At 46.1% G+C, this 13,469-nt stretch overlaps 1 protein-coding gene across 1 annotated transcript in view; it reads right to left on the reverse strand.

The window, feature by feature from the left end:
• Positions 1–13,469, reverse strand: part of LOC126187848 (uncharacterized) — a 356,937-nt gene that overhangs the window by 143,699 nt on the left and 199,769 nt on the right. The window contains exon 2 of the mRNA XM_049929160.1: positions 3,471–3,578. Coding sequence (XP_049785117.1) covers positions 3,471–3,578 — 108 coding nt within the window. The remainder of the gene's footprint in view (positions 1–3,470; positions 3,579–13,469) is intronic.

Genomic DNA, 13,469 nt, shown 5'->3' on the forward strand with positions numbered 1-13,469 from the left:
ACTGCAGCGAGCATGTCTTGAGTTACAGCTTCCACAGGCGCTGTTGTGCGATGTCTCAGTCCATTCACTGTTGTTGCTAACGGAGGCACATAAACAGAGTCTTTTATAAGCCCCCGCAAGAAATAATGATATATAGTCAGGTCCGGTGACCCAGGAGGCCAGTAATGTAAGGTTAAATCTTGGGTCCTGTACGACTGATCCATTGTTCAGTAGTCCTTTGATTTAAAAATTCCCAAACTTTCAGATACCAGTGTGGCGGTGCCCCATCCTGTTGGTAAATGAAGTCGTTCGAATCAGACCCCAACTGTGGGAAAAGAAAGTTCTCAAGTATATGGAGATATGTGCTTCCTGTAACAGTATTCTCGGCAAAGAAAAATGGACCATACGCCTTTTCCCCTGAAACTACACGAATCACATTAAATTTTGGAGAGTCCCTCCCATGTCGTACAACTTCATGTGATTGTTCTGTACCTCATATTCTCACATTACGACTGTTCACCTTTGCATTTAAATGGAATGTTGTTTCGTCACCAAACACTAAGCGTGGAAGAAAACCCTCATCCTCCATCTTGCCAAGAATGAAGTTACAGAACTCCACACGTTTTTGTTTGTCACCTTCACGAAGAGCTTGCAGTAGCTGAATTTTGTATGGTTTCATGTCTAAACGTCGGCGCAACACGCACCAGACGGACATCGGGGGCATGTTTTGAGCTGTCGACATGCACGGCGAACGGATTTCTGCGGACACCTTGCGAAACTATGGCGGATGCGTTCGACGGCTATCAGACACTAGAAGACGGCCCGGCGGTTTGATTTTATACGAACAGCCTGTTTCTCGGATTTGTTCATGCCTTAGTCTAATGCTCTGTGCTTTAGGATGACCCACACTGTACCCAATACGAAAATCATGCTGAACAATTATTAATGACCCGCGCTGCGGAAAAAGTAGAGCACAAAACGGTTTCTGTTGTCCCGATACAGTTCAAGCTGATGGAGACTCTGTAATGGTATGGAGCGTGTGCAGTTGATGTGATATGGGACCCCTGATACGCCTAGATACGACCCTGACAGGTGACATGTACCTAAGCATCCTGCCTGATCACCTGCATCCATTCATGTCCATTGTAAGGTGTCAGGCAAATCCAACACCTTCCATGAAAACCCTGACATGATAAGCAAATCCAGTAGTATGTCACATAGCTCCGAATAAATCGTGACATTAAATTAACCAAAGTAAGAATGCCTAAATGCATGTCATACCTTCCCACCATGAGACAGACGCAGTTCCGAGGGGAGAAACGAGAACAGAAGCCGAGACCAGAACCGTGTTAAGCGAGAAGGCCCTACGATAAGGGACGAACGGACACCCACGTCGCCAGCTAACCGCTACGACTACACCACCCGCAAGTTTTTAGCGTGAGACTTTTTCGCGTCTCTGTTACGTTAGGACCACCCCCCGGCCCATGTTAAAAGCTAGAGCCCTCCAGAAGAACAGTATAGATCTTACATTAACACAAAAAGGACCACACCACCCGCAAGTTTTAGCGTGAGACTTTTTCGCGTCTCTGTTACGTTAGGACCACCCCCCAGTCCATGTTGAAAGATAGAGCCCTCCAGAAGAACAGTATAGATCTTACGATAACGCTAAAAGGACCACACCAGCTGCAAGTTTTAGCGTGAGACTTTTTCGCGTCTGTGTTACGTTGCAAACTTTAAAAACATTGCCCCACCACGAAAACTATAACGTTTCTCATTGGATAGACAGAATTTTTGTAGGCGGAGCTTAAGGTTAACATTGAGACCCTGATTGGTCAGATGAAAACACAGCCAGATAGTTTTTTTTAAACCAACTTCGGTAAATTGTAGTAAGGAGAAGTTAGAAGGGAGTTCCTTCCGAGACAGCGAGGTGAGCGGAGCTGTGCTGTCCACCGCCCCCTGACGAACACTGACAAGGTAATGAACGCACACGATGCCGCATTTTTGAGCAGATAAGGCTTCACTCAGAACTGCAGAAGTCTCATCTGTTACAACCCCTTTTTGCGTAATACTCGTGTCGATCGCCAATTAAAGCTCATGGTGTTCACATTTGCCACTTGAAGTAAAAATCTGAAACGCGATGATTTTTCTGTTATATAGTTATTGAGAAGCCACATCAGCCACTGTAATTTACGACAAGTTAGATAAGTAATTAAAGATAATTGAGGGTCACTGTAGACCATTTTGATAGTTTTCTCTTTTGTGAAACTTAATTTAAACCTAGATTATAGATGTGATATGGCATAGGTCATCCTTCGATCCATTGTAGAACTTGGAAACCCATTCAGGGAATATTCTTTCAAACTTTTGTTGAACGCAGTTGGTTTTTACCATCCTGTATTTAAACATTTCCTTTTATCAACAGTGCAATTTATAAACGATGTTTTGTGAGTAGAATAAAATTTCCAATGGTAAACTTAACTGATTTTTCGATGTTATTTTACCAGCTAACTAAAAATAGGAAAGCCTTGAACCCCTTCCACTAAATTTAGTTAGTATTAAGATTCTTTTACAGGGAGTGCAGTGGAGCTGACCCTGAAATCATTAGGTATTTGGTTATATCATCGCTAGTCTCACTGAACTCTTCTGAATTCTACATGTCATGTGTGGTCTGACGTCTCCTTACCGGCAACAGGTTCCAGGTTCAAACTAGTCAATTCCCTGAAAAACACCCTTAGAGCGTCGTTGCGCGAAAGTGGTAGGGAGACACGACATAGAACAAACAGACACCGCGCAGAATGTTTAGACCATTGCGCATTCCGACGGACTTGGGAAATTCCAGTGGGCCACCGCGACACCCCACACGTCCAGAATTGCTACAGAGTGGCTTAAGGGTTCTTCTGAGTTTAAACACTTCCGCTGGCCTAGGCATATCTGGGATGCCTTGCAACGTGCTGTTTGGAAGAGATCTCTATACCCTCGTACTCTTACGGATTTATGGCTAATCCTGAAGGGTTCATGGTGTCAATTCCCTCCAGCACTACTTCAGACATTAGTCGAGTACACGCCACGTCGTCTTGCGGTATCTCTGAGTGTTCGCGGAAGCCCTACACTATAGTAGGCAGGTGTACCAGTTTCTTTGATTTTTCAGTGTATAATGCACACAGGAACATAGCGAATGCCACAATGGAAGGGGGCCCAGTTTGAAATGATCAAGTCACTAGAAACAGAGTACAAGATCGAAATGCGAATGGACGGGGCAGGAAATCAGCGGCGACCTTTTCAAGGCGACCACCGTGGCATTCCCCTTAAGTGGTTTACTTTAACCACAGAAAATTTAAGTCTTCATTGCAAAACGGAGAACAGAACACCGCTCCTCCCGAATGCGGATGCAGTTTGCTTACCACATCACCATTTCACTCTAGACATTGCAAAATGTAGTTTAAATATTTTCACACAGAAAACTTAAAAAGTGAAAGTACTGATGTACTGACCCGTTGGTTTAGGCCTCCAGATGTCACGAAAATTCCTTGTTGCTGTGCCGGCCTCCACAGGAAAGTGCATGCTGCGAGCACCATCGACAACGCCCACAACGTATCCATCTGGAAATTGAAGTTAGATGAAAGGTTTGAAAATCTCGTTCGTTGCTTACGGAGAACTACGTATGTTGAACAACGGCGGAAGAATAAACTGACCATTTTTTTTGACATTCTCTTAAACCTACTTACAAAAGTCACTCTAAACCTAAATACACCAGGCATACACTGATGAGCCAAAGTATTATGGCCACCTGATTAATAGCTTGCTTGTCCATCTTTCGAACGAAATACATAACTGATTCCACATATTAGGATCCGACAGTTTCTTGGTAGGTTTGTAAAGGTATGTGGCAATACATGTCTACGCACATGTCATTTAAACCGCGTAAATAACGGGCCGTTGATTTGCCTACACGTCGATGGTCCCGGTAGCGACCCAGATGGGTTCCATAGCATTTACATCAGGCGAATTTGGTAGCCGAGACATCAACGTGAGTTCTCTGTAACGCTCCTCAAAGCACTGTAGTACGGCTCTGGCTCCGAAGCCGGCCAGTGTGGCCACGCGGTTAAAGGCGCTTCAGTCTGGAACCGCGCGACCGCTACGGAATCACTCAACAGAGGAAAGTCCACTGGATCTGACGGGATACCAATTCGATTCTACACAGAGTACGCGAAAGAACTTGCCCCCCTTCTAACAGCCGTGTACCGCAAGTCTCTAGAGGAACGGAAGGTTCCAAATGATTGGAAAAGAGCACAGGTAGTCCCAGTCTTCAAGAAGGGTCGTCGAGCAGATGCGCAAAACTATAGACCTATATCTCTGACGTCGATCTGTTGTAGAATTTTAGAACATGTTTTTTGCTCGAGTATCATGTCGTTTTTGGAAACTCAGAATCTACTATGTAGGAATCAACATGGATTCCGGAAACAGCGATCGTGTGAGACCCAACTCGCTTTATTTGTTCATGAGACCCAGAAAAATATTAGATACAGGCTCCCAGGTAGATGCTATTTTTCTTGACTTCCGGAAGGCGTTCGATACAGTTCCACACTGTCGCCTGATAAACAAAGTAAGAGCCTACGGAATATCAGACCAGCTGTCTGGCTGGATTGAAGAGTTTTTAGCAAACAGAACACAGCATGTTGTTATCAATGGAGAGACGTCTACAGACGTTAAAGTAACCTCTGGCGTGCCACAGGGGAGTGTTATGCGACCATTGCTTTTCACAATATATATAAATGACCTAGTAGATAGTGTCGGAAGTTCCTTGCGGCTTTTCGCGGATGATGCTGTAGTATACAGAGAAGTTGCAGCATTAGAAAATTGTAGCGAAATGCAGGAAGATCTGCAGCGGATAGGCACTTGGTGCAGGGAGTGGCAACTGACCCTTAACATAGACAAATGTAATGTATTGCGAATACATAGAAGGAAGGATCCTTTATCGTATGATTATATGATAGCGGAACAAACACTGGTAGCAGTTACTTCTGTAAAATATCTGGGAGTATGCGTGCGGAACGATTTGAAGTGGAATGATCATATAAAATTAATTGTTGGTAAGGCGGGTACCAGGTTGAGATTCATTGGGAGAGTCCTTAGAAAATGTAGTCCATCAACAAAGGAGGTGGCTTACAAAACACTCGTTCGACCTATACTTGAGTATTGCTCATCAGTGTGGGATCCGTACCAGATCGGGTTGACGGAGGAGATAGAGAAGATCCAAAGAAGCGCGGCGCGTTTCGTCACAGGGTTATTTGGTACCCGTGATAGCGTTACGGAGATGTTTAACAAACTCAAGTGGCAGACTCTGCAAGAGAGGCGCTCTGCATCGCGGTGTAGCTTGCTCGCCAGGTTTCGTGAGGGTGCGTTTCTGGATGAGGTATCGAATATATTGCTTCCCCCTACTTATACCTCCCGAGGAGATCACGAATGTAAAATTAGAGAGATTAGAGCGCGCACGGAGGCTTTCAGACAGTCGTTCTTCCCGCGAACCATACGCGACTGGAACAGGAAAGGGAGGTAATGACAGTGGCACGTAAAGTGCCCTCCGCCACTCACCGTTGATTGGCTTGCGGAGTATAAATGTAGATGTAGATGTAGGTCGCAGGTTCGAATCCTGCCTCTGGCATGGATGTGTGTGATGTCCTTAGGTTAGTTAGGTTTAAGTAGTTCTAAGTTCTAGGGGACTGATGACCTCAGATGTTAAGTCCCATAGTGCTCAGAGCCATTTGAACCACTTTTTTTTTCTGGCTCCGAGCTATATGCTGAAAGATGACATCGCCGACGGGAAAGACATCAAGTTTAAAGGGCTCGCAATGGTCAGCATGTCTTAGAATACTACTACAGGTCCCATTTAAGCGCAGGAAAATGTCTCCCATAGCATAATACTGCTCCCGCTGGCCCGTGTCCGTGGCGCGCTGCACGTTTCGAACCACCGTCCACCTCGATGACGGCGTTTGTGGAGACTATCATCGACCTACTGTAGCAAAAGTGCGATTCCATTGGTCGACTGTCGAATCCCGAGGGTCCTGTGACAGGTGCAGTCGTAACTGACCACGTCGTTGGGTCAACATGTGAAAACATAGGGATGGTCTGTTGCAGAACGCCGTGTTCCACAACGTACAATGAACGGTGTACTCCGAAACACTTGTGCGTGTACCAGCATTGTGCTCTTTCGGCAGAGAAGCCACAGATCCTACTTTAGCAGAGCGGAAAAGCCTCCGACATCTACGTCCTGTAAAGAGTTGTGGACGTCCAACTACACTCCTGGAAATTGAAATAAGAACACCGTGAATTCATTGTCCCAGGAAGGGGAAACTTTATTGACACATTCCTGGGGTCAGATACATCACATGATCACACTGACAGAACCACAGGCACATAGACACAGGCAACAGAGCATGCACAATGTCGGCACTAGTACAGTGTATATCCACCTTTCGCAGCAATGCAGGCTGCTATTCTCCCATGGAGACGATCGTAGAGATGCTGGATGTAGTCCTGTGGAACGGCTTGCCATGCCATTTCCACCTGGCGCCTCAGTTGGACCAGCGTTCGTGCTGGACGTGCAGACCGCGTGAGACGACGCTTCATCCAGTCCCAAACATGCTCAATGGGGGACAGATCCGGAGATCTTGCTGGCCAGGGTAGTTGACTTACACCTTCTAGAGCACGTTGGGTGGCACGGGATACATGCGGACGTGCATTGTCCTGTTGGAACAGCAAGTTCCCTTGCCGGTCTAGGAATGGTAGAACGATGGGTTCGATGACGGTTTGGATGTACCGTGCACTATTCAGTGTCCCCTCGACGATCACCAGTGATGTACGGCCAGTGTAGGAGATCGCTCCCCACACCATGATGCCGGGTGTTGGCCCTGTGTGCCTCGGTCGTATGCAGTCCTGATTGTGGCGCTCACCTGCACGGCGCCAAACACGCATACGACCATCATTGGCACCAAGGCAGAAGCGACTCTCATCGCTGAAGACGACACGTCTCCATTCGTCCCTCCATTCACGCCTGTCCCGACACCACTGGAGGCAGGCTGCACGATGTTGGGGCGTGAGAGAAGACGGCCTAACGGTGTGCGGGACCGTAGCCCAGCTTCTTGGAGACGGTTGCGAATGGTCCTCGCCGATACCCCAGGAGCAACATTGTCCCTAATTTGCTGGGAAGTGGCGGTGCGGTCCCCTACGGCACTGCGTAGGATCCTACGGTCTTGGCGTGCATCCGTGCGTCGCTGCGGTCCGGTCCCAGGTCGACGGGCACGTGCACCTTCCGCCGACCACTGGCGACAACATCGATGTACTGTGGAGACCTCACGCCCCACGTGTTGAGCAATTCGGCGGTACGTCCACCCGGCCTCCCGCATGCCCACTATACGCCCTCGCTCAAATTCCGTCAACTGCACATACGGTTCACGTCCACGCTGTCGCGGCATGCTACCAGTGTTAAAGACTGCGATGGAGCTCCGTATGCCACGGCAAACTGGCTGACACTGACGGCGGCGGTGCACAAATGCTGCGCAGCTAGCGCCATTCGACGGCCAACACCGCGGTTCCTGGTGTGTCCGCTGTGCCGTGTGTGTGATCATTGCTTGTACAGCCCTCTCGCACTGTCCGGAGCAAGTATGGTGGGTCTGACACACCGGTGTCAATGTGTTCTTTTTTCCATTTCCAGGAGTGTATTTAGCACCTAGTGGTAGTTTCACTGTCATTCTACCTCTTACCGCAGATGCTCAAAACAGTAACAGCTGATACTCGTTACAGGTTATGCGTAATGAGAAGCTGCTCTTTGTCAGAGACGCTTGTCTCAACGGATTTCCCCGCTTGCAGACCATATATTCGTTAGGGTGGTCACCCATCCATGTCTGCTCCGCTTACATACTTCTGTTACCAAATCACGTGCCCGAAACGCCACTAGGCGGCCTTCAACGTCAGGATGGGTGGGGGTGATAATGACTTGCCTTATGAGCGTGTAACTAGTGACCTCCAGGAGATTGTAACACTGTCTCTGCCATTCAAATTGACCTCAGTTCGGCGAAGAAGGGAATCCTAAAATTTGTTCAGGTGTGCCACATTCAGCTGAACCGTCGTCGCTGTCAGTTAAATCCCATAGGACTACCTAGGTGTTGGGCTCTGGATTGCTACGTTTCAGCCATAGTTCCAAAATGTTCTAGACATGTTCTGTGGGATTAAAGCCAAGTGATATAGCGGGCCAAACAAGATGCGATAGGGTGCCTCAGTGTTCATCAAACCATTAACATATGCATGCAGCCTTCCGACATCGCCTGCTGTCATTTTGGGAGACGTGTAATATTACATGTACGTAGGCGAGCTAATCGGCTACGAGGTAAGACGAATTTGTGGTATGGGTGAAGTCTAGAGGTCCCCGGGCAGTGTGCGCCGCCGCAGGACCGGCTAGGTGACTGGTACGAGCGAGTCTAGCTAGGTACAAAGACGAGCAGCGTCGCTGGAAACGGAAACTTAAAAAAAAAATGGCTCTGAGCACTATGGGACTTAATACCTGTGGTCATCAGTCCCCTAGAACTTAGAACTACTTAAACATAATTAACCTAAGGACATCACACACATCCATGCCCGAGGCAGGATTCGAACCTGCGACCGTAGCAGTCACGCGGTTCCGGACTGAGCGCCTAGAACCGCTAGACCACCGCGGCCGGCAAAAGGAAACTTGGACGGCTGTTGTTCGCATGGCCTTTCTGAAGGACATGCACCTAAAACGGCGGAGTGTCAGAGAAGCTGAAAGATGGCGTCTCACAGGTCTTCGAGAATATACACTACTGGCCACTGAAATTGCTACACCAAGAAGAGATTCAGATGATAAACGGGTATTCATTGGACAAATATATTATACTAGAACTGACATGTGATTACATTTTCACGCAATTTGGGTGCATAGATCCTGAGAAATCAGTACCCAGAACAACCACCTCTGGCCGTAATAACGGCCTTGATGCTCTTGGGCATTGAGTCAAACAGAGCTTCGATGGCTTGTACAGGTACAGCTGTCCATGCACCTTCAACACGATACCACAGTTCATCAGCAGTAGTGACTGGCGTATTGTGACGAGCCAGTTGCTCAGCCACCACTGACCAGACGTTTTCAGTTGGTGAGAGATCTGGAGAATGTACTGGCCAGGGCAGCAGTCGAACATTTTCTGTATCCAGAAAGGCCCGTACAGGACCTGCCATATGCGGTCGTGCAGTATCCTGCTGAAATGTAGGGTTTCGCAGGGACTGAATGAAGGGTAGAGTCACGGGGCGTAACACATATGAAATGTAACGTCCACTGTTCAAAGTGCCGTCAATGTGAACAAGAGGTGACCGAGACGTGTAACCAATGGCACCCCATACCATCACGCCGGGTGAAACGCCAGTATGGCGATGACCAATACCCGCTTCCAATGTGCATTAACCGCGATGTCGCCAAACACGGATTCGACCATCGTGATGCTGTAAACAGAACCCGGATTCATCCGAAAAAATGACGTTTTGCCATTCGTGCACCCAGGTTCGTCATCGAATACACCATCGCAGGCGCTCCTGTCTGTGATGCAGCGTCAAGGGTAACCGCAGACGCGGTCTCCGAGCTGATAGTCCATGCTGCTGCAAACGTCGTCGAACTGCTCGTGCAGATGCTTGTTCTCTCGCAAACGTCCCCATCTGTTGACTCAGGGGTCGAGACGTGGCTGCACGATGCGTTGCTGCCATGCGGATAACATGCCTGTCATCTCGACTGCTAGGCCGTTGGGATCAAGGACGACATTCCGTATTACCCTCCTGAACCCACCGTTTCCATATTCTGCTAACGGTCATTGGATCTCGGCCAACGCGAGCAGCAATGTCGCGATACGATAAACCGCAACCGCGATAGGCTACAATCCGACCTTTATGTAAGTCGGAAACGTGATGGTACGCATTTCTCCTCCTTAGACGACGCATCACAACAACGTTTCACCAAGGAACGCCGGTCAATTGCAGTTTGTGTATGAGAAATCGGTTGGAAACTTCCCTCGTGTCAGCACGTTGTTGTTGGCGCCACCGGCGCCAACCTTGTATCAATGCTCTGCAAAGCTAATCATTTGCGTATCACAGCATCTTCTTCCTGCCGGTTAAATTTCGCGTCTGTAGCACGTCATCTTCGTGGTGCAGGACTTTTAATGGCCAGTAGTGCACAATAATTTACAGTCCAGTATTAAAGCAAAGCGGAATATATTTGCTATCTCAGAAAAATGAGGTACATGTAATAACACAGTAGTATTTTCACTATCTTTAAAACTGAAGCAGAAGTAAATATTTCACAGCGACTAAATATTTTCACAATGAACCTATGAATTAACAACTTTTAAGTGCTTCATGAGATTTGAACAAACAATATCTCAGATTGAGATTTTCACTCTGCAGCGGAGTGTGCGCTGATATGAAACTTCCTGGCAGATTAAAACTGTGTGCCCGACCGAGACTCGAACTCGGGACCTTTGCCTTTCGCGGGCAAGTGCTCTACCAACTGAGCTACCGAAGCACGACTCACGCCCGGTACTCACAGCTTTACTTCTGCCAGTAGTTTGGAAGGTAGGAGACGAGGTACTGGCAGAAGTAAAGCTGTGAGTACCGGACGTGAGTCGTGCTTCGGTAGCTCAGTTGGTAGAGCACTTGCCCGCGAAAGGCAAAGGTCCCGAGTTCGAGTCTCGGTCGGGCACACAGTTTTAATCTGCCAGGAAGTTTAATATCTCAGATGATACCATTGCATGACAGCTATCATCCTACAAAGCCACTCATCCGTATCTATTTTATTTACTGACTTACGGCGTCTTTTATACCTTTTTTATTACGCAAAGTTTTGTCAGAATATTGTATCCTCCACAATTACACAGCATATGAATGCAGCATGAATACCTCATATCTCAACATACTTGTGTAGTTGCTTAATGAACATTTCACTGTTTTGCCACTAACTTTAAGTAAATGATTGCAAATGCTATTAAAAAAACTGTGCTAATTTAAAAGTTGTCAGTCACATTTGTTAGCGGACACCACAATTGAAAAGAGAACCAAAAGACGCTTCTATCAAGAAAGCACAAATAACTGTTTAAAAAAATATTTAGCGACAATTCGTTCTCATTTAACATGAGCAAACATGGGCAAGAATACTAGCTTACGACTTATGAACAACCATTTATTTGTAATTACAGTGAATGATCTCAGTGTGACCGAATATTTAGAGCATTTCTTTGTTTAAATATTGTTTAGTCTGGGAAGCAGGCATGTTGAGTCAAATCGTGTCTGTAGAACTTAAGAACAATGGACTTTTGGTAGAGATGGCCTTCGGCCAATGGAAAAGCAGACATTAGCAGAACACTACAGAAGTAAAGTGAAGACTGGTACTTTTCGAATGAAGAGTTCAAGGGAGCGATATGTTACACTGGGATGTTCATACTGGGAGAAGGCGACTTGCTTGTCTTATTGGATGATATCTGATCGAGCTTAAGATAGACTCTGGATGGTGAACAGCCACTATGAGACTTCAGAGGACACTTTACATTGGAAATCTGACGGAAGACAGACCTGCCTGAGGTAACGTGTGATATTTAGCTGTGTCAGTGATAGACTCCGGGTGGTAACGGCCGCTACAGTACTCTAGCTTTGAATGTGGTCCAGAGTAGGATTCTAACTTTTCCTGGAACTGGGGATAGACAGACTATCAGTTTCTACTCACCTTCTCGCGTGTGTTAATTTGTAAATCATCATGCTGAACTCTGAATTGTCTTGACCTGTAGAGTATTTCGTGTTTTGTTATTATGAAATGGACTTAGTCTTTTCGTATCTTTGATGAGTACATAGTTTGGGGATTTTGCTACCATTCTCAAACGCTCTCATTGTAACTTTACTGTATTCGATAAGGGTATTCTCTATACGTATTTTGACTGAATACCGTAGGACCACTTACCGTTTATTTGAGATGTCCTTCCTTGACTAAACATTGTTCAGCAAAATTCCCTGTCGTCTACATAAATTACAGAGTTAGAATAGAGCCTTTGCTATTAAATTATTTATTTAACTTTTATTTTCTGTTTCTGGATATTTTATTAACTCGTGAATCTAGCCCATGCAAAGGATATCTGAGTGTGAATATTTTAGAATCATTCATCTGCGAACTATGTACAAGAAAACTAAGACCATTGCTCTCCTAACGACAAACCCAAAAAGGTGACGAAAAACATGTACAGGGTACCGAACGCAGACATCCATCTCAGACAGACTGACTTTTCTCGCTATGAAGAACGACGGACTTGGTTCCCAGGAACAACAGAGCTAGAAAAAGTGCTGACATAGGGTCCTAGAACTGCAGACTAAATGTAACTAACGAAAACACGTTTTTTAGTCAAATTTTGATCAAAACTGGTTAAAGCGTAAGTTTTGTGCCACCATATTGGATTACCCGTTTTGAATTTTGAAAATCTAACTTCAAATTAGTGTTTAGCAATCGCGAAAACCCTTGTATCTCAATTTTGTTGGAAACTGCATAAACTAATTTTTTTACTGCTCCATATTGGATCCGCTAGTTTGAATTTTGAAAATATTACTTCAGATTTGCGTTCAGCGACATCAAAAATATATAACAATACGAAGCTTTTATGCAAACTGAACTAACAAAAGTTGTACCTAAACTACAAACAACTGTTTCGCGAAAAATTATGTTTCCAGACTGCCTGCAGCATAAAATAAAAGTGGTTCAACCAGTTAACTTCTACCTTTGACCCCAGGGAAGTAAACACCTACCTATAATATATGAAATTTGTTAATATTTACTATTTTTGCAGTGTCGTAAATAGTGGAGGTATCCGTGGTCTAGGGGTAGCGTCTTTGATTCATAACGTCTTCGGTCCCGGGTTCTATACCCGCCACTGTTTAAATTTTGATAAATAATCAGGTTTGGCGGCCGAAGACTTCCGGCATAAGAAGTCAGCCTCATTCTGCCAACGGCCTTGTCAAAGAGGGCGGAGGAGCGGATAGAGGTTCAGGGCACTCTCTTGTCCTAGGGGTGGGAAATTGCCCCTAAAGGCGGAAGAATCAGCAATGATCAACGACATGAGGATGCAGAAGGCAATGGAAACCACTGCATTAAAGACACGTAACGTGTATCCACAGGACATGTGGCCTGTAATTGAAGAAGTGTCATGATGATCTCTCCATTGGCAAAAGATTCCGGAATAGTCCCCCATTCGGATCTCTGGGAGGGGACTGCCAAGGGGGAGGTTACCATGAGAAAAAGATTGAATAATCTACGAAAGGATAACGTTCTACTAGTCGGGGCGTGGAATGTCAGAAGCTTGAACGTGGTAGGGAAACTAGAAAATCTGAAAATGGAAATGCAAAGGCTCAATCTAGATATAGTAGGGGTCAGTGAAGTGAAGTGGAAGGAAGACAAGGATTTC

Source organism: Schistocerca cancellata, chromosome 5 (assembly GCF_023864275.1).
Source record: "Schistocerca cancellata isolate TAMUIC-IGC-003103 chromosome 5, iqSchCanc2.1, whole genome shotgun sequence".
NCBI classification, from domain to species: Eukaryota; Metazoa; Arthropoda; class Insecta; order Orthoptera; family Acrididae; genus Schistocerca; species Schistocerca cancellata.